The 23,103-nt window shown below is 38.5% G+C and overlaps 1 protein-coding gene across 5 annotated transcripts in view; it reads right to left on the bottom strand.

Moving 5' to 3' along the window:
* Positions 1–23,103, bottom strand: part of SLC10A7 (solute carrier family 10 member 7) — a 139,519-nt gene that overhangs the window by 83,411 nt on the left and 33,005 nt on the right. For all 5 annotated transcript variants that reach the window (XM_014254822.2, XM_005525597.3, XM_088056753.1 and 2 more), the window contains exon 5: positions 10,075–10,113. In XM_014254822.2, the coding sequence (XP_014110297.1) occupies positions 10,075–10,113 (39 nt within the window). The remainder of the gene's footprint in view (positions 1–10,074; positions 10,114–23,103) is intronic.

Consider the following 23,103-nt stretch of genomic DNA (forward strand, 5'->3'; position numbering starts at 1 on the left):
ATGAGGCATAGCAAGGTGTGCATTTTCAGACTATCAGAGCTTGCCTCGAATACACCAGGAGGAAGAAGCCAGAATGGTTTTTCCACTCAGGTGGGCATCAGTGCTGGCACCTGTAGCTACCACAGTACAAGGTGATGTGGAAAGAGTACACAGAGAGGGTGAAACCACATGCAACCTTCATCCAGCAGGTTTATGTCGGGCAAAAAGCTGTTCCAAGTCATGCACAGTCTCAGTCAAGTTAAACACTCGATACCAATAAAGATATCCAAGGGAAGTGTCCCATGTTGAGCTTTCAGTACACTGGTTGAAAGACAAAAGATTATATGAAAAACCCTATCTTCATATATTAATGTACAAAATTTTCTGACACAGTCACCTGATTTAGATACAAGTATAAATAATTCTTTTTCTTGGAAAGTAAAAAATGGCAAGTTTTCAATCATTTCACCTTTTATAGAGCATAGAGTTTATCACAGATAAAGCCAGATGTTTGCCTAGTCTGATCTTCTACCAGCTCTCAGAGAAACGACATCACATAAACATCCTTGCAGCAAGTTATGCTGGAGTGACCAAGAAGGTACCATCAGAAAATAATTTAGAAAAATAATTTTGTCATACAATCTTTTTTTTAGGAAGTAGAAGCAACAAATACAACAATTTACTAATCATTGTAGGAAAGTAATCAGGAGGAGGTGAGTGAACAACTGGAATGAAGGTGGAGGAAACAAGATGTTGGGAAGTGCATTTGCCCACACGCCATGCAGAAAAGGTGATGAACTGTATAAGCAAACCTGAGCCTTACTAACTGCAAGATGGTTTGGATTTTGCTGGGCTGGTGTTTTGAATCTCATTTTTTGTTGGGCATTTATGTTTATTTTTTGGTTTCACAAGAAGTTAAAATGAAAACTCTATGCCACTGACAGAACACACTTAAAAGAAACCAAATAATGGCATATCATAAACTAAAACAGTGCCCTCCCTCCTTCACTATCACTGGTCTTTTCAAACATGTGCCTTTAAGGATGAAAGCTGAAGATTGTTTTGATACTTACAAAGAAGATAAGACAAAATAATAAAGGAAGCCTCTCCACAACAACACAAGTAGAGCTATTAAAAAAAAAAAGAATTCATGAACTACTCCTGGCTGATACTGGAGGGTCATGATGGTTTCCCAAAACTGACTTTTAAAAAGCTAACAATAAATAATAAACACAATTTCCAAAGGAAGCTCAAGTTTTATAACCATGCCTTGCTTGTTAGTTGAGCTAAAGACTGTGAGAGCTTTTGACCTAACCTCTGGCACCTCCACTAAGACAGTATTTGTCACCCTGACAGCAAGGGGAATGATTTCCAGCCCCTCAACTTAGCGTAATAATGACATCCGTCTTGTTTGCACCCCTAGAGACTGAGGACTGCCGAGTTTTGAACAGGCACTGTTCAGTCAGATAGAGAAGAACCACAGGAAAAAAAATCCAAGCAGAGATTTAACCTGTTCTGGGCCAAAACCCACAAAGTTTAATAAATTAACGTGCTTAGTATATCTTTCTTCTCACAAAGAGTCAACTAAAGGTAAAAGGAGGTTTGTAGAACAATGCAGCACTGGTATTGCTGTGTGTACTACATGCTAGAACTCAACTCTTGCTAGCTACTGAATCCACATTTGGTGGTCAGAGAAGGAAAAGGAGCTCCGTGCTCCCTGATGGATTAGTGTAGGTGACTGCTCAGCACACCAGCTCCTGTTTTACAGCACACCTACACAGCTGCTGGTGAAACAACTCCTGGCAGCAGCACTGCTTCAAAGTGCTAATCAAGTACAAAATAGGGACTTAAATATCCCTATTGCCAAGGAAGGGAGGATTTTTCTCCACTCCCTCTCACCCCACACACACTTTTCTTATGCAGGTGACTAAAAGCTGCAGCACAGAGGAAAGAACATTGCTCCATTTCAATCAGAAGCAAAACTTCGGGAGAGAACATTAACAGCAGATTCCAAAAACATTTTCATTTCCTTTTGATGAATTTTTTAAAAGTGAGAGAGAAAATTACATATTTCGTGCATTTCCAAATCTGTCTGCAGGGAACATTTACCCTTAAATCAGGCCAAATGACTACATGTTTGTGTACAACCACAGCCCTAGAGGAATGCAGAGGAATGCTTCTTCCAGTATTAAAAGATACTAGAGAGGGCAAAATAAAAACCAAATTGTCTTTCACAGTGCCTCCCTTCTCAATTTCTCCTTGATGCACCAACCTACCCAACATAAAGAACCAATAAATTCAAACATTTGGTTCTCGCAGGCACAACTTAATTCTTCCAAAAATTTTAAATCTCTCGCTTTACAAATAAACTGTTCAAAGTTTTGTAGTGTAAATTTTCACCTTTTTTAAAAAAAAAAACATACATACATTTCTCCAAGTACTCGTCAGAAACAAATAAAGCAGCTTTTCAATACAAACATTTTTTAAAACTAATTTCAAGTGATATGACACTGTTCCACGACATAAAGTTCAGTGACTTAATTAGAAGTCAGACACCTTTTTCTTACTTTATAACAGAACAAGTGATATTTCTTTCTGTTAATTTAACTTTCTTTATTTTGGAGAAAAAAACCAGGAAACCATTCTGTTACAGAAAAGAAAATCACAAATTAAACCCAGGCCCTTTCAACATTATGATCTGTAGATAATTTCCATACTGGGATAATTCTTTTATCTGTGGTTTTTAGTCTTGTTTTTTTTTTTTCTTTCAAGTTCTGACCAATAACCACAGTAAGCAAAACCAGAAAAAAAAATAGCCCAAAACAAGTACATTCTTTCGATAAATATGTGGTATTTTTACACTAGAGAGGACAATGACAAATCTTGCTAATTATGGCATAAGTTATCTTAGACAAACTGATTTTATGCTAAAACTGTATCAGCACAGATTTGATTCACATACTAATCCAACCAATCACCTGATTACATAATATTAAACACATATATTTCCTTCTCTAGTCTCCAAATCATAGGTTACCAAAGACAGGCACTCTTCTGATTCTGTAATTCATTAGTTTCACTTAAAATGGACATTTTTATAAATTTCCAATATTCAGTTTCCATTAACAGAAGGGATGACTACCACAATCACAGAGGCACTTTTATTTCCAGTCTCCCCACGCTATATGATAAGATGAAGGATGCCAGATAACAAAGTTTAAGGTACTTCGAGTGTTCAGTCTTTGCTATAGAAACTTCTCTCCCTTCTACTTTGCAATTCCCTACGTGACAATTGGACTGGAAGAACGAAGCTGCTTCAACTCTCACACTATCTTTCCAAAGTGCAACAAGCACCCCAAGTTCTGCCTCTGAATATTCTCCAGCAACATCCACTTTTGCTGTTTGTTTTAAAAACCCAAGAAATGCCCTCTCTTTTCCTAAAAGCCTGCTAATCCATGGAAACAGTAATGATGAGGGCAGGATTCAACCTACTGTCTCAAAAGCCATCACCATGTACCATGCCAAGCAAGTGCACTAGACAAGGCTGCTGGCCAAAGAAAGCAGGTGCAAGAAAAAAAATCCTACCTGTCTGCTATCATATGAGGAAGTGGTAAAAGCAGAATACCCAAATATATTTATCTTCAAAAAGGTAGCAGTTACTTACTTTTTGGCCTCAAAGATAATACAAAGAGATGTATTTAATGGCCTACTTATTGCTATCTTTAAACAAACTTTTCTTGGCAGAACTGACTGTTTAAGTCCCATCAGACCAAGCGAGATTAATTAAATGATCAGTAGCAAAAGCTAATGGGAAAACTGAGAAAGCCCTGAGACCAGCTACAGCCCACATAATTTCTACACATTTGACAGCTAATGGTTTCATTTTTTCTTATTAGGCAGATTTCAAGGCATTTTCCTCTTAGCCACTGGAAAAAAAAAAAATACAGGGAGTAATCATTGGCCTTCTAGAAGACACTCTTTTGAGACCTCGACAGCACATTTTCTTTCCTCTTGGTTCCTGTTACCCAACCTCCTTCTCTGTAACATTTCAAAGATAACTAGCAGTGCTGTTATTTGTTAACTGGTTCTGTGGGCTGCCTGGCTCAGCAAATCCCTACTGAGATTACTTTTCAGCCCAACTGTGCCACAGGGTGGGTGCTACACCACTCACATTTCCAGTTATCCCTCTACCCAATCCCTGGGGAGCAAGATCCCATTTACCTCTTTTTGAGTGCTGTACCTTTATACTTACTATTTATTTATTTATTTTTATTTTTAAGGAGTTGAGCATTAGTCATAGGCAGATTTTTTTAATTATTATTTTCTTTCGGAAAAAATCTGCATCTCATACTGACACCCACTCTGTCAGTTTGGCTTTGGGAGGGAGAGAAATGATCAAAGGTAAAGGAATACTGGAATGGATGCACATGCCTAGCAATCCCTCAAAATAATCATGTGTGTCAAGGCCCTTTTTTAAGCCTGTGCTGAAGGGCGTCTTTCACAGGGAGCTTTGTTATTCTGCCTTGCTTGTACCAAAATAGTACAAACTAACTCAAATTTAGGTATTCAACTGAGTATGCTGCACACTGGAAATTTAAGTACACAATCAGAGCGAAGGCCTACCTGCCTTGAAAAGTTACTTGGCAAACCTGGAAACAGCCAATGATGCCAAAGCTTATGTTGAGATTTCAGCTCCAGCTAGCAGAAATCAAAATGAGGGTGTTAAATAACAAGAGATCTGAGCACCAACCATGAAATAAGTTACAGTAAGGCAACATAAGTGGCTCCCAAGATTATTTAAATTCCATGGAATATAAACTTTTCCTGCCTGGTTCATGCTATCTGGCCCAAACACCTGCTGCTGCCAAGATCTGCCATCCCCTTTCACTCATGCAAAAAAACCCCAATCCTTCAAGGATAAGGTGCCTCCCTAGTGGCTGATTAAGAAGGAGAACTTGCTCAGGACTTGGATCAAATTCGGAGCACAAACCAGCAGCACCTCTGTACTGCTCACAGAGCCAGAGAAGACCGCTTCCAAGAGTGCAGTGGCCCACCATAAAGCAGCTTCACTTTGAAATTAAACAAGACTGAATCTAGAATTCAGCACCTGTTGTGAACAGACTTCCTGGCAAGATTTCCTTGTAAACAGCTAGCACAGTAAAAAGGGAATCCCAGATGACTGCTCTGCCCCTTTTCAGACTGCAAAGACACAATTAAGAGGGAACAAAGGGGTATACAAACATGTGCTTGATTTTAGAAAAATATTTTCAATGTTTGTACTAGAAATGCTTAAGACAGATAAGGATATTTATCCTAGATATAACTAAGATAGAAGAAGTGATAATAAAAAAAGCCCTAAATAAATCTAAACCATTCAACATCCATTAAGGTAAAATAAAGTAAATAAATTCAGCCAATTGGTTATTTCCATACGGTTGGATTCCTTTAAATAGTAATGAAATCATTGCTAAAAAATCCATTGTTATTAAAATAAAAAAGTTGGCTCAGCCTACCAAAATTAGATTTGTAAGTTGCTGGTCATTCCCATAATTAAATCTGTGTCACAAATTTGCAAGAAAAATGGACACTATGACTAATGCATTTACTTGCAGCACTAGTGCTGTCAGGCTGTGTAAATCATTATGCCTGCTAAAGCAGACTAGATAAGAATTCCATACATTTTCATTAACCGACTAAGCTTTGTGTATGTGTGAGAAGCCAACTTTACTCTCTCCTACCTTTAGCTTGTATTTGGAAGATACTGTAAATAAAAACACTAGCCTTGATTTGACGAGCCATGTGGCTACTCCAAAAACTATTTGAGCTTTTTGAACCAGATCCATCCCATCCTAGAGATGGTGAGATAAAAGAACAAAACCATACATAGTTTGCACAAAGGGGATTAATGGAATGATGGGCACCTGAAATGTGTCTTATTTCATCTATTATCTTTCAATAAAGAAAAGCTAATCCAAGACAGCACTGGAAGAATTCTTAAACCAGCACTTTGCTGTTTTCTCAGGAGTCCAGTGGTCACCAGAACAGAGTCCCCAGAATCCTCTCTTTTCCTCTTGATTTCCTGTCACCACAAACCTTCAGATGTCAGTTACAGTTCTTTGTTTTAGGTGAAGCTGATGGCTGCTCCTTTCACACTAACTGTTCATAACTCCAAGGCACTGAAGAACCAGCCTACTCTGACCCACACCACAGGCTGGAAAATCTTATGGGATTCCCAGCCCACAGTCTCAAGCAGAAAGGAGATTAATGAGAGGTAGAAAGAATAGACAAGACTGGTGTAGTCTAGCAGTGCAGAGCATTTTGTGAGGACATGATGCTCTAAGAAGTCAGTCTCCCACGCACAGGGCATTACACTGTCACTGCAAACTGAGTGCAGCTCTCAGCCAAGCACGTCTCCAGTGCATGAGCAGCCTCAGTGACAGCTGGACAAAGTCAAAGGAGCCGAGGAACAACCGTCAGCACAGCATGTTTTGCAGTCCCCTACCTATCGCTCTGTGATTTGGACATTTGCAAGTATTTGTGATCTTTTAGAAGCAGAACAGAAATGCATAGGAAGCGTGACAATGCATACAGCATCAAGAATGTCAACAGACCTACACTTAACATTCCAAACAATTTCTTTAGCTTTTTGGTGCAGAAGTATCCTCTCCTCCAAGTGGAAGCAGCTAACATAGTTCTATCTTACCATCTGCATGCAACCTTGTGATAACCAACCACTCTGTATGAGTAAAACACTACCAGATTATATAAAAACCCCATTAAGAGGAAAATCTGAAATCACTTCTTATGCTCCACAATTATTGTAAACCAAACTGCTTAAACGAGGGGAGGAGATAATGATATTAACTACTCAACTCAGAGCAATCCTCTGTGGTATGAGCCTAAATATTCTCTTGGCTGAAATTTATGTAAATTGAATTCATCTATCATTAGTTATTACTAATCTAGCTATATAAAAACACTTTTCTGTAACAATTAGTTTTTTCAAACACTGTGTTTTAATTAGACCTGGGATGTTATTAAATTAAGTCAATAAAAGAATGTAAATATGTACAGTACCATTCCATGCACTGTTTTGTCTGTATATTTATAGGAATATGGGCTTTGGTGGAGTAAAAACGAATTACTTAGTGGTTGGCTGGTAGTTTTTGTAAATCTCTTTACCAGTGAAAACACCCCCAGGTCCTTAATCTAAGTGCACTTCTGCTCATCAAGACATATTTGGCATTTCTACATTTTGTGCATCACAAGATGTTCCGTTTCACCTGAATAAGCTGATCTCAGTATCATTCTAACATTATACTGAGTATTTTCCTGCTGACATTTTGTTCCACAGCTTACTTTAACTTCTCAAGCACTATTTCCTAGTCTTAGGGAAAAAAAAAAAAAAAAGGTGGTGGGGGCAGGAGAATAATCAGCACAACACATCTTTCAGCCCTTTTAAATCAGCCTGTTTGACACTATCACACACAGGCACTGGCCCACAGGGCATAGTCTGAAAAGAGAGAACACTGGCCTGGCTTTGTCACAAGTGTCAAAACCTGCCCACATGCTACACGTGGTAAGACAAATAATATAAGAAAAACTTCAGCCTTGCTGAGGTCAGAGCCTCCCAAATAATCTCCAGAACACGTGGAAGTATAAAATTTTGGTCTACAACTCCATCTAAGACCGTCCACATACAGCTCATCATTAGACACTCCTAAGAAAAATGCAAATGTGATTTTGATTAATCATGAATTGAAGATACAGGACATAGGTTCTCCACCCATAGCCAAATCTCTAAGTTAGGCACCAATAGAAACTGATGGATTCCCAAAACCACTTCCACCAGGACCTTCCATTATCTTCTCAGAAACAAGCCAATTATTTTTACATTTTACAGAAAAGTTTTGACTTCAAACAAATATATATACACACAAACACATATGTGTTTAATGCTTTGCCAGTTTTTCAACAGCAAACTTTCTTTCTAAGTGACCATGCACCTGCCAGTGCTCCACATCTGGAGCTGCTTGATTCAAGGTCATGTACATCCACACCACTGTAAAACTACTGGTAAACAATTCTGTCTCCTTGCTACTGTCCCTGGCCTACTATCACATTTCAGTCACAAAGTTTATCCTATCAGCTTCATAACTAATGAAATGTTTGTAAGAACAAAGCACTCAGTAAACATATTTGTGATTTGTTTTGTGTCATACACATGTATTCCCTATGTAAACATGATTTCAAAGTACAATTACCAGAACAAGTGTTTAAATGTGTGGATATATTTTTAACTTAATAGTAACCAGTGTCTTTACCATGTTATTCTAAAGAAATCAGTAATGAGAAAAAATCAGCTGGTACTGTGGTTTCATTCTAGCTGATCTTTAATATTTTTGAAAAGTCTTTTCTGGGAACTTCGTAAGAATGATGTTTACTGCAATGCTGCTCCAACATTTGCAAAAAGACCTGAAGGGAACAAAAAGTGAAACTAGGTAATTACATGTAAGCAAAACTTTCCAGTGATCACAAACTAAGACCAAAACCAAAATTAGGAGTATTTCATGAAGGCAAAAACTAACTCATCTTCTTAAACTCAGATTTCTTCAAAGAGATGCAAGCAGCTACTAGAAATTGAAAATATGTCTCTGTTGATTTACTAAGAACCAGCATTGTAGTCAGATGCAGTGAAGCCTAAATTATTACTTGAAGCCAAAAGATATCTTCAAATAGCAGCTGAACTGAGCCTTTGGGTATTCACAGAAACCTCTTGAACTGAAAGCTGGAGACAGCAGAAAAAACAGGAGCTCGTGCCAAGCAACAAGAGAAAATACCACACACACACAGACTTCAGTTTTTCCAACACTTCCACAGTTTGAGGCAGGCCCACAGAAGGAGGACATTACAGGCGACAAAAAGGACAAGTACTTGGGAGGTGATATTGTAATCATGTGAGTGGTCATCTATACCCCAAAAAAACTTACAGTCATCCTCCTAACTTCAGCCTAGTCCCTCAAAAATGCAGCAGAACAACTGCTTCAACTTCAAAGCGCTACGTGACTTTATCTCTTGATAGTACAGTTCCATATACTTAAGCTCCTAAAAGCCAGCTTTTCATTAAATAAATAAACAAAAAATGAGCCATAAATAACAAGTGAGTTATTTTGTACCCACAGTTAGGATTTCAACTTCCTAATTTGAATTCTTTTATCATTCATTCATTTTATACATCATAGCATAAAATCAGGACACAAGACTGGCATCACAAACACATACTTCTAAACATGCATAAATTTTAGTAAGAACAAATTCAATTATTATCTGCCTAAATAAACAGTCACAGTAGTTTGCCAACACATAAAATAATTTTTTATTTAATATTCATTAGTATTTCTCTAACTAACACATCAGCAAAAGAAATCTATTCTTCCTTTCTTCATAAATACATTTAGTGCTCTTTACAGTGTCCTTTCCAAGTGTTTGTAGACCATCAGGACCACAAACACTGCTTTTGCTTTTTAAAGAAACAGTTATATTTCCAGCTGGATTGATTGCTTTCCCATATCTAGCTCTTTTAGTGTGTTCCTCAGAGACATCGAGTGGCTCCACTGACAGTAAAATATGCTAAACAAATGACAAGTCACTGAGTAAATTAGCATCTACTCTCTGATCAGCTGGGTCATGTTTTCTTTTCAAAATCCATGGCCTCTTGATAGAAAATAATGAGTATTTGATGGGCCTTATTAGAAAAATCAATATATTGATGCCCATGTCTGAAACATCTGCATAATAATAGATTCTGTTAACCCATTAAGGAGGAAATTAAGATATGTTTACACATTATTAATTTACCACAAGCCCATAAAGACAATTTATTCACTACCTTTCTCAAGACTTTAACAAAAATAAAAGAAATTGCAATATCCATATTTAAAGGCATGGTGACATAAACTGAAAGATGATTCAAATTTTTGCAATCTGAACGGCAAAATTCCACCAACAATAACGTGGAAAAAATGCAAACACACCAATGACACTGTTAAAAAACGAGACTACCAAAGCACTTGCTATAAACACTGTGTTACTTACCAAGAAACTTCCAAAAGCGGAATTAAATATAGCAGCTGCCTGAAAAGAGAAAAAGGATAAATATCACCAATGGTAAATAGCTACAGTGCAAGCACAAAATGTTCTTTCCCCACCCACCAAGCTATTAGATTCTCCAAATACGCACATACACAGAGACGATTAGGCAGTTAGACACTGCCCAAAAAATTGCCAGTCGCCTGTAACTTATGGAGACTGATGGATTCTGCTTTATGCATTCATAAATAATGTGCTGAAATGGACAAAAGCAGGAGGAGAAGAAAATCCTTGTGGATCGACTGAAGAGGAATATCCACAAGAACTAAGAATATTACACAGAAGCTTGGTCTCACTACTCGTCCTCTAACTTGCCAGGAACATTTTTATATACTGACCTATTAATTAAAATAAACATTACCTGATTTAACTAAAATACTGCATTTTCATACACTTCTAACAATTTTTATGAAATATTAACCTGGAAAATAATCTACTTTAATAGTTCATCATAATAAAGTATTGACAGAGAGAATTTCCTGTAGCTTGACAAACGAATTTAAAATAGGAATAACAAAAAACCCAACCAAGAAAAACCCCACAATGACCCCATACTTCTGAGGCAAAAATGTCATTACTTTTCACTCCACAGTATTTTAAAATAAAAAAATAAACTATTTTGATAATGAGTTAAGAAGTGCTTGTGCTTACCTAAATATCCAGGAAATACAAGGTAGGAGTATTATTTCTTAATATGAACTCATCAAATTCCAGGAAGTTAAAACTTGAGTCTTGCATTGCTTTACCCAATTACCAAGAAAGAACAGAAACTCTTGTATGGCAGCCAGTCTGATGATGAAAAGCCACACAGCAAAGGTAAGAGGAAAGGGAGGAGGTAAATCTACCATTTACTTGCCAATTTAGAGGAAAATTAATCACCCTGGACACTTCCAGCCACAGATTAGTAACAAGAGGCTGCTAGTGAGTTGAGCAAGTTTGAATAAAGTCCAAAATCAGGGTAGGAGCAGTAGCTGAACCTGCCTTCTGCTCCATAAGAGGATGCACTGAAAATGAATGGGTAATGAGATCCTTGGCTCTAGAGAGCTTAGCTTTCTTATTCAAGTTCATAATTAATTCAAAGCTTTGATAATTTCATTAGATTCCTCCTCTGTTGGCCCTATCAATAAAAGATGGCACTGGACCACAGCTCCTCAGTGGCCCAAATACAAAAACAAATGCAGACTGGGAAACCTTTGCTGACTTGCTTACTAACAGGGACAATGGCATATGGCATTCCATGTTGTGGAGGGAGCATCTGAATAGATACAGCTAAATAAAACATTATAGTTGACAGTTGTAAACTACAGTAACATATTTTAACACCTCTTTCTCATCAGCATTTCTTTTTTGAACATTAAAAAAAAAAAAGAAAAGAGGCACAAGTCCAAACAGCTTCTCTTGCCAGAGATTATAGCTGAAAGGAAGCATGAGTAGTATAAACAATTCTTCAACAAGTGTGAATTAAATCAGGATTTTCTACTTGTATTTGAAGCTGTACAACTGATACTTTCATGTAGCAAAGCAAAGACACATTATTTCAATTCACACAAACCTAGAAGCATGGCTACCAATCCCGACCTGAGTATTATCTAGAGATATGACATCATTTTACTTAAAACAGGCTGCAAGTCCACTTCCAGGAAAAATTCTGTATCTGGAAAAGTGTTGAGAGATACTAGATGGTGGTATTTTGACCACAACCAAACTTCTATTATTCCTTCCTGATCCATCTGGATGATATCTGGATTTTTTAAATAACCTCAAGCATGTAACAGGGACTAAGACAACAATCTTGGACAAATTTTATGCTTCAGTTGTTTAGCCAATCACATGCAAAACTCATAATTCACAACCAGTTCTGGAAAACACTAGTTTACAATTTTTATCTCCCTTTCTCTGAACTGTCAGAAATTATCCATAGCAGATGATGAAACACTCATTAAAGGCAAAAAAAAGGGGGGGGGGGAAATCAGGAAGACTGCAAATTAAGATACAATCATCCAGATTACTCGCCTCAGTGAGGGAGGACTTACACATGTCAATTACTCTATCTGCAGTTTTCTTTGTAAACATTTCCCCGGCAAAATAAACTCAGAAGTCATCTCTTCTCACACTCACAAACCTGGGGCTTTTATTTGTGATTCTTGTTCAGTTTAAACAAACTAGTAGTAAACTGAATTATCTGCTCCAATTTGTGATTAAACATACCTGGTATGTAGTAGCATAACCCTCTAGATTTTAAACACTTTCATGCTTCCAACTCCCTTCTATCAAAGGGATACATACCTCACAGGGCATTGTCAAAATTAATTCATTCCTTAAAAAGCACTCTGAAATCCTTAGAGGGATGATACAAATAAACATTAGTGCTGACACATGATACAGCCAGGCTCTTCATTTTCTATTTGAGACATTTATTAGTCACTATTATTGCATCACTTTTTTTAGTGTTTGCTCTTTTTGTGCTTCGACAGATATCAGACTATCTGCAGTCAGCTTAAATGAAACAATAAAACATGAAAACATTTGGATGTCTTTATAATACTCCAAGTTCAGATTTGCATGTGTTTGCAAACCATTCATTGCATTTACCATTAGTATGAGGTGAGAGCGCTATAAAATCCATAGCAAAGTCCTTTCAAAAGATAAGTGCATAGCCATGTGTTGAAATGTAAGGTCAGCCCACATTCAAAAGCAGCAGTATCAACAACTAAACAAATTTTCTGTCTTTGTATCAACTCAAGAGACACGACTGAAGGTTACTGCCAAGACTCTTAACAGGGCAAGTACAGAAGAACGTGGACAGCATCACTTGAGTTAACAATTGTACACATTAGCTCCATTAAACAACAAATTCACTTATTATTAGGCAGGTACAATTTCAGTCAACTCTTTATGGCCCTGGGCTTGAGGGAATGCTCTCGTGGTCTACATTTCAAGGGAGAATTCCAAATGAGAAATGACCAGGCCACCTCTGAAGGATATCTGCCCGGCAGCACCTGACAGAAACTTTCCTCTTCTCAAACCAGGGTCTAGCACAAAGCCTCATCCCTTCATGTCTCACCTTATCCTGGAATATACGTATGGAAAACACTGCTAAGATTTCTACACTGACAGCAACAAAATCCAAGACATCCTCTTGGCAACAAAGGCTGGTAAAAGATGGAAGAGAAAGGCAAAGCCACTACCAAGGGGCTAAGCATTTCCCCTCAGGTGTGGATCCAAATGCAGCAGCAAGTACATGTCGGGCAGCAAATCAAACATGTGTGTTTAGAATTCAAGTATTAAATACAGATCACGTTCTGAACTTTGTTTCATTGCCTTGTTTTTGGTACCAAACTAAACTACCTTGGAATTTATTAGACTAGATATTGTTTTGATAACAACATAGCCAGACTACATTAAACAACAGGAAAAGACACCCTGGCCACATTTGGCACACCTGGGTCAAACAGCAATATTTTATCATTATCAGAAGGTTTTTGAAGAAATTGCTATGCACAACTAAACTGGAACTTTATTGCAGAGTACAGGGAAAGGGCAGTGCCTCACAGCTTCATATGTGGACCTCAGAAAAAAGTAAGATAATTTCTCACCTATATGTGTATACTGCTTCAATACTAAACCATTGGATTCTTGAGTGTCATTTGGCAGTCTTTAGGGAGACAACCTTCCTAGATGTATTTAAGCCTTACCCCCAGGCACCCCACAGCTGGAACAGCACACTGTATGGACACCAGGGCCTGTCTGGCCCCAAGTCATCCCTGCTCTGAGGAAAGGACATTCCAGGGTCAAGGCCACAGATGCAGCGTAATGAAACCAAACAGCCTCAGAACATCCTGGAAGGAAGCAGCCTGGGCATGATACAGAGCTGTTCTGTGTCTGTCTGCCATTCCCTGCAGTTAAAATCTGAGCACTAGGGGGATGTACCACACACTCAAGCATCAGCAATAAGACTAATTATCCTATTTAACACAAGGCACAGTGAAGAAGAAAAACCCAGAAGAGCAGAAAAGAACTGGGGAGGGACAAGGACTCTGACAGTTCTAGCGCAGGATTATGCAGTAGAGGACAGAAAACATGATGTGGTAGTGTGACATTTTACAGCATCCATACTATTATTGCAAAATTTAATACAACTATGTCTCCTCTTTGACAGAAGAAGAAAGGAAAAATAAAAAAAATAAAAAAAAAAGACTGAAGAAAGCGATGGAAGTGCTTTGACCAAACAGGACAGAAAAGGAAATTTTATCTAACCAAAGAAATCAGTGTAGTTCGAAAAGGTGGAAAAAGGCAGGATGTCAGAAGTAACTTGAATGAGTTGGCAAAGTCCCTTTAAACAGATCCTTCAATCTCCTGTTTAAAAATAAAATCTTATGTGAGTGTTACCTCAGCTCATGTCTTAACTGCTGTTTCCAATAACAAGATGTACATCTCTGTAGAAAGCTATTTGCCACAGCACTGTTACTGCAAACAGAATATAAATATACCTAATAAGGTTTAATCTGTGTTGCTGTTCATAACTATTCATCTGAGTTCAGACAGGAAAAATATATATATATTCAAGTTCCTGGTTTCGAGCACTAAATTGAATCAGGTGTCCTCTTCTCTTAAGAAAATTAAGTTGCTTTTGTGCAAGAGTGTTTTAATGAGAACAGAGCCTGCTGACACTGATAAATGGGAATGACACCAGAGAGAGCATGTAAGCAGGACAATATGTGCATGTAACAGTCTTACAGGCTATTTTTCACTGACTATCCTGAATGACTTCGCTGTTTCTTAAGGGGCCTATTAATCTCAAATTTAGTTATTACACAACGTTTATTTGAACATATATTCTGTGGATGATGACAGTTAATAAAGGAAATCTTTTACAAGCTGTATTTTTACATATTGTTCCAACTGCAGCTCCCAGTCATTCTACTGTATTGATGGAATAACCTAGTTATGATGCAGCTTTAAAAAAGGCACATATATTCAGATTCCTTTCTAGGCATATGGGGACTCTTAAATAACTGTTAAAATGCATATAAAAATCCTGCTCCAGCATGGCAGAAATGAAAGAGGCAGTGTTAACTGCTCAACCAAATCTCCAGAAGTGCACTTGCCCCCTCCAAGGCAAAGCACGTGCCTTTCATCCAGCGTCAGAAAATGTGAACTTAAATAAAAGTATCATCCAGCATCATCTCTGGGAAAAAACAGGGTCTAGACTTGACTCTGATGTATGTACACTCCATACTGAATTCAACAGAAGCTGGAGAATACATCTTACACATGACTCCAGCCCATGTGCTATATATGTGATAGGGCACCACAACTGCTGTATTACGTTTACAACAAAAAAAAAAACCACACAAAACCCCCAAACCAACAACCACCCAAACACACAAAATATGAAAAAAAACACAAAACCCACACAAAACAAATGAAACCCCACAAAACTTTGATAGCAACTAAATTTTGAGTCCAAATAAATTTTCCCAAAAAAAAGTGTGCTGATGTTCAAAAAGTCTCTTATAAAAAATACAAAATTATACTAATTATTTCAGTAGAGATGCATGTAACCTTATGCTCTTATTAAAAAAATGAATAAAAAATCCAGAGAATCACAAATACACACACACACACACACAAACTACACCCATCAACCAAGAAGCCTCCAGTATACCAACAAAAAAACCCCGAAGTATGGAAGAGATTATGTATTTATTCACTACCATGTCCCCTGTGGTCCAACACAATTTTCTGACTGGGAAAAAGATAGCAAAGATATCACCTAACCCCCAACCTGCCCCTAGAGCTGTGCTGACAACATGAAAACATTGCTTTATTTCAACCATGTTAAATAACCATCAGTTCTAGGGAAACAACACTGAAAAGGCACCATAAAATGAAAATAGAATAACTAATCTGTTGTTTGTTTGCATTTCACAGGGTAACATCATCCAGAGAATGATTCTCTCTAAAACACTGTGCTGAGCCCTCTGTTCCAGGCTGCCAGAGGTTGCCATCACTTGAGTAGAAGTTGGTGGTGCTTCAAGCAGGCACAACATTCTGCCACAAGCAGGGCACCAAAACAAGCTGTGGCCTCTGCTGGCAGAGAGTTATTGCCTCTCACCAGCAAAGTTGTTTCTGTTGAAAATCAGTCTTTCATTCCCTGATTTTTGTAGTTCCTCATATCCATCACCACCTTTTGGTAAATAATATTTACACATACAAAAACATCTGTTAAAAAGGAAAGCTTTTTGAACACACTTATTAAGTTACATCTTCCTATTGAAGGATTTCTGTTTTTCATCAATAATTTCAGCAATACTGAGGCAGATAAAGAAAACTATCCTGTTCACTTTCTTTTTGTTAGAAATGCTACCTTGTCTCTACTGATAGCAACTGGAGTGTCAGCATGGTATTTCTCACTCAGAGGCAGGAGGTGAAGAAAGACTGAAAACCAGAAGAGTATATTCACTGAAGTGTTTTTTTCCAGAGAATAAAACCAGAATGTAAACATTTGCTAACAATTCAAATGGCAAACATTAATCATTCAGGTCTCAGGAACATTTATGTGTCACTCTGCAAATTTCCATCAATACTAATATAAAGATGAGTAAGAGGAAATCTGTGTTTAGCAAAGGTTGGAAAGCAACACTACTTTATCTCATTTTACTTGAGATTCCTTGTATAATTGAGCTGAATGAAGATAAAGACTTTTGCCATCAGAAATATCACATGAATAAAGCCAGGAGGAAAGAACCTCTGTCAGGAGCTGGAATGTCCATTTTCTCATTGAAAGAGCCAAGACTGGGTCTCCTCAGGTACAGAACAGATGAGAGGCTTCATGAACAGCGCATACTGCCTGACTAGCTCACACCATCAGCTGTACAATGCTGTCGCTTTGTTCATAATTTCTTTGCTTTATCCTAAATGGCAAAGATTTACCCACACCAGATGCTCCAGTGGCTATGTAGCAAACAAAACTTGTGTGATGTTCACAGGAAAAGCAGAAAAAAAGGCCATCTAGGCCATATTTAGAAACACAAATGTAGTCAACACACAACCTTTGCAAAGCCTTGTCTATTCCTTCAGGTTACCAAGGTAAGGGAGTCTTCCTCTTTCTACAACCGTGATCCTCCTCCTTTTGACAGCGACAAGGGCTGTAAGCAGAGACAGCCACCAATGCTCTCACCTCATCCTTGTGTGACAGTCATACCCCAAGCCCAGCAGTACCCTGAAGATCTAATTTAATTTTCCCATCCTCCTGTCAGCTGCAGCTCAAAACACAAAATCACTCTTGTACGACACAGTGCCTTCCACTGTTGGCTCCTACAACGGGGCAGTGGACTTCTGAATACCAACATGAATAAACAGAGGCAGTTTCTCTTTTTTTCCTCATCTACTTAAAAACTGCAAATGCAAACATTAAGATGACAGCCCAGTGCCAGTGTAAACATTGGCACAAGCAGTGATTTAAAGCTGACAGGCTCATTACAACGCAGGCTTTCTCAGACCAAACACACACGTGCATAAACACCATGCTCCAGCATCTGACTTAGCTCTCCACAAACTTCTGACACACCAGAAAGCTCTGAGTTCCTGGAAAGGCATCTTGCCAAATTTTTGTATGTATTTTTCCCCAAATGGAAAGCCCATTTCCATAATTTTCCTAATCAGGGAAAAACAAGGTAACTTCTCCCTTGTACTCTCAAATTGTGAAGTGTAAGCCTTAGCTGCCATACATTTGGCCTGTGATATGTAGTTAAAGGGCAGAATATTAAGAATTTAACCAGTCACTGGCACTTGGCTATCAAAACTACCCAAAAGCCTTATGCACATCATGATTTCGTAGAAACTCCGGGTTTCTTCACCTTAGCAGTGAAGACACTGGGTCTCATACCAGAACAAACAGATTGCTGAACAATGATTTAATAAAAGAGGCTCAACTGAGCAGTGCTAAAAAAGTAGTATTGCCAAAAAATTGTTCCTCTCTTATGGTCAAACACTTCGTAACTGTAAAGGACTTTCTCTCTAACAAAAAAAAAAAAAAAGAAAAAAAAGATTGTGGAAGGTATCCTCAAAAGGATACAGAGCAATAACAACCTCCCAAACATACTTTTATTTAAGTTCACATTTTCTGAGATCTTAAGCTGTGATAAAAACACTTAAAGGTCTTGTCCCCTGATTCTCCTGGAGACACATCATCCATAACATGATTAGAGGTCTAGTTAAACAATGCATCCCACAACTCCAAAGAGTATTACTTCCCTGTTGAAGTGAAATGAAAGCACAAGGCCACTTTTTAAAAGGTGCCCTTTGCATTAACTCTAAGGCTGAGCCTGCACCAGGATTTTTCTATAAATATCCCGCTGTCATATTGCTTTCTGGGCAGTTAGTAGCAGAACCAGACATTTTAAATGCCAGGCCTTAAAAACCAGCTTGGAATAGCATTGTTATGAAAGTCCCTGTCAACAGAAAGACCACTGGCAACAGCTTCACTATTACAGTTGTGTAATGACAGGAGATGGGGAAACATAACACCAGTGCAAGGAAGGCCACAGCATGGGGAGGCTGGCTGAAACAGCAGCTTTGTAAAATATAAATTAAGTGTGGCCCTCTGCACAGATCCATGAATCCTGAGCTCTGGAGTTCGTGTCAGAATTTGTCATCTCATCAACAAATGTCCATATTTCAGAGAAGGACAATTTATTTTTTCTTAACCTAGCCCAAAGGTTACGCTTTTCTGTAAGCCAGTATTATATGGTACAGGAAATTCCCTTTTTATGAGCCCAGCCAAAGCTCTGCACACTGCAATATTGTGGCAGAGAGAGGAGGAAAAGAAAAGTTACATACAATAAGCAAGAGACCAACATAACAGCCACTGCATGAAAGATAAAAAGGAACAACATGGATGCATGCAACTGCATTCTTTGAAATGCTGCTCAGCTACTTTCACCCTCTATATTAGTAATTCATATAACTACAACTTACATATGCACAGAGTGAGAAAGTGCCTAAATGTGCATCTTTATATATTACATATCCCCAAAATATGCCCAAGGAATTCAGCAGTGGATCAGCAACATTTTTCTGACAACAAATTAACTACAGCAGTGGTATTTACCACCACCCTTCTTCTGAATCATGCCCAGAAGATCTTTAAATTCTACTCAGATGGTTGCCCCCATTTTTCAAGTGGACTGCTGCTCCAAAGGGGGTAGAAGGGGCTTGTCTTCCATGCAGTGCAAGGATTAATACTGAAATGCCAATCAAGTCTGGGTCAGGAGCTTGTCTTCACAGCTACTTGACAAGCAGCATGAGTACATCATGAACTACAAAGATGCTGAAACTGTTCTTTAGAATTTTCCTTCTTATATGTATATATTTATTATGTAAACATATATACAAAATACATAGCAACTCATTAGCAGCTAAATTAAAGGTATTTTATTACTTCCTTAAAGTAATTTACTTGACTTTCTAATGGGTCATATAGACTACTATATAACCACTACTTCTGTGAAGAAAAGGTGGAGCGAAAACACTAAAACCTACAGGTTTCATGTACAGAATTCTACTTGTGCTCTTGGAGAGCAGAGGATCACCAAAAGCTGTGCTGGCTGTGAGTTTGTTTCACTACAAAAAGCTAAAAACTTGCCATTCACATTGAACATGCACTTTGTGGCAGCATTCACTGAATTTTCCATTGACATCCAGAGCTGGCTGAAAACTGGAATATGCAGCATAAGGGATATTGCAGTATTTAAATGTGTGCTTTAACCCTAAGTTTCCCCTATCTTTAAGATCACTAGTTTTGGTGCCATGTTTGAACTTTTCTTTTTCAATAATTTCATTTTGTTATTTTGCTGCTTGCAGCTGAATTTCTCCCATGCCTAGTGGAAGATGGCCTCTGTGACTATTGCCACACAAAGCTTTCCAGCTGATCCACAATGCAGTGCTGTTATCAAATTCTTACAATGCACTGAGAAGACACAGCCAGGGAGATCAGTTTACCATGAGAAATGGAAATAAGGAACACCTAAGTTATACTGAAAAATGTGGACTTTGTGAAAATAATTTGTTTGCAAAACTAAGCAAAGTTAACCTGACCTGGAACAAAATATTTACAAACAGATCTTCCTGAAAGGCACATGAAACATTTCTGCAAAGTCTTAATTGCATAAACTGGGGGAAGAAGGGAAAAAAATAAAACCAAACCAAGAATGGAAATATTCCCTATTTGAGACAGTATGTAGCCTGAGTTCTGTATTCCCAAAGCTGTTACTCAAGAACTAGTGCAGATACAATGTGAAAGAAAAACATGCAGTTTCTGGAAAACACACTCCTTCAACAAGAAAGCAATTATTTTATATCAATGCTCCTATTTTTCAGCATTTTGTGTGAAAACAATCTTCTCACCTTAACTCATAAGCTGTAGAGAAAGGTACAACACATTCTGATATGCCTACGAAGAACTCCAAGGACACCTCAATAAAGAAATCAATAATTTTGTGTTAAGTACAAAGGCTCCAGCAGGACCCAGATAATGTTACTACCTGTTACTAACCTGTGATGGTTATCCACAGGCACCCAGTGGGGCAAGTGCTATAGAAATTCTCTGTCATGCCCAGAACATCCTGTATCTGCACTAAGTCTGCAGAAGAAATCTAGATCCAGTTCTTTTTCACCACACAGTACCTCAGTAACAGAAGATGCATAAGTGAATAACACTATGCAAGAAGAACATTCACAACTGCCAGGTCAGAAGTGTGAGAGCTGCCAATTTTGCTGCACAGCAGGAGGTACCCATGCCAACACAGACCCCTTCTTAAGAGCGAGGCAGAGCAGCAATACAATTGAACACAAAGATAAGGCACAGAACTGGGATACCCAGATGTGTGAAGAGTAGAAAAAGACACCTTATACACTAGGAGCAATCAGAAATCACATCTTTGTGACAAACCAAGTACCAGCTCCATGAGCAGCACCTCATCTATCAGAAAACTTTATATCCGACACACTAGTGGCATTTTTTAAAAATAGCTTTCACTTTCAAAAGTTCAATTTATAGAACAGCAATTTATTTGACTAGTTGGTGATCAGAACTTTGGGATGTAAAACAGACAAATAATGATGTTAGAAATCCCATCTGACTGGTATTTTGAATCACGTTTTGCCAGTGATAGAAGCTTGATAAAAGGCAGAGAAAGACTCAGTATATCAGGCCATATCATCATCAGGAAAAAAACCCAACCAAACAAACATCAAGCCTCCCCCATCTATCTGTGCAACACACTTTCATCTCACATATACATTCATTCTAAAACCCAGTCATTGTTTAGTCAATTGTACTGCAAGAAAGACCTCAGAAAAATATCACAACATCGTCATCATCTCGTTGAATCAAAGTTCAATTTGCTCTAACACCATAACAAAGGTATTCCTGTAATCTGTATCTATATCCTACTCTCGAAGTATCAACAAAATTCAGAGTGATATACTTACCTACAATACATAAAAGAATCATATCACCACTATAAGCTGTAGTGTAGCAATATAGTGGCAAAGCATGAAACAGTAATCAAAGTCCTGAAAAATACACCATTGTCAGCACTGTACAGTGGTACCAGTGTATTATAGCACCTCGGTTTCAAATAAATCAGCCTAAGTGCCTGCTTTGGTAAGCACTTCGAATTCACTGTACATCAGCATTAGGGGGGGTAATGCACAAAGAAACAAATCATGGAATGGGACTTGTAAATAACAACTCAATTAGCAGATTTATATTACTCATTTCCTAATAAACTTTCTACCCACACCTACATGCAAACCCTCCTACAGCCTTTCCCCCTTCATTTACATATCTGTGCAGGCCTGCTCTTTTTTCTCGCCAGCCCCTTTGCCCTTTCAATCACGAAGTATATTACTCCACTGTCAGAGCAAAGCAGTTCCTAACAACAGGGAGCCCAGCTGGGATAGGAAGAGGGCAGCAGGCTCAGGCATTAACATAATAATCCAACTGTGTTCCCCCAGGCCCTTAGGGCACACAGCATATTAGGCAGCCCTCCTGTGCCGCCCTGGCCAGGCTGCCGGATCACCTGCCCATCAACCTGTGGCAGTCGCCTCCACCTCGGCCGATCCAGCTCCTGCCAAGCCCCCATCCCAATTACCTTCCCACAAAAGACACATGGCCATTTTCCACGCCTCAGCGCTCCTGCTGCACATCCTGATTTACTCCATCCGAATGCGCCTTGCCGTGCCATTGCCAGCAGACTCGCTGCCTGCCTTTTGACTTCGGGAAACTCTAGGGATAGGAACAGGACCTACTGCTGCTTCCAGCAGGATTCAGACCTTGGAACAAGAATTCAAATACATAGCAGTGCTCTCCAGATGCAACTTTCAGCCCTACCTATCCTCTGGCTTCTTCCCTGAAAGAAAGAGCAGGAAAACCCAAAGAGGCAGGCACATGCCTCTATTATTTCTGTGCCGTGCCATCCAAGGAAATCAGTTTAGGGTGGGCTCGCTTGTTCTTGCTGGGGTTTGGAAGGCTGGAGGATTTTCAGCAGTAAAGTTACTTCACAATCTTTGGTACAAGGCCTGCCACCCCACAGGACAGAGCTACTGATTAAGGAGCAAGTCCCATAACAAGAATCCAGTGTACAAACACACATTCTAGATATTTCCAAGAATCACTATAATCACTTGTGTCTGATGATTTCAGACATAAGGCCCATGAAACTGTCCAATTTAAAGAAGGCTTAGATTTGGACTACTCTTCCCAACTAACACCTTCTTAACACCTGAAAAATATTCCCATATTTCAAATACTTTCAGTAGCAAACTACAACTCAGAGTATTAATTTGCATGTACCCTCTATTAAGGCCTTAAAAAAAGAATATATAGTTATTATGCAGTGCAATTCCGTAAAAACCCTTTATTTACAGTATATATGCTGCTTGTACAAAGTACTTAACAAAATGAAA

Source organism: Pseudopodoces humilis, chromosome 6 (assembly GCF_049639895.1).
Source record: "Pseudopodoces humilis isolate 2021_Gansu_Grassland_sample_001 chromosome 6, ASM4963989v1, whole genome shotgun sequence".
Taxonomy (NCBI): Eukaryota; Metazoa; Chordata; class Aves; order Passeriformes; family Paridae; genus Pseudopodoces; species Pseudopodoces humilis.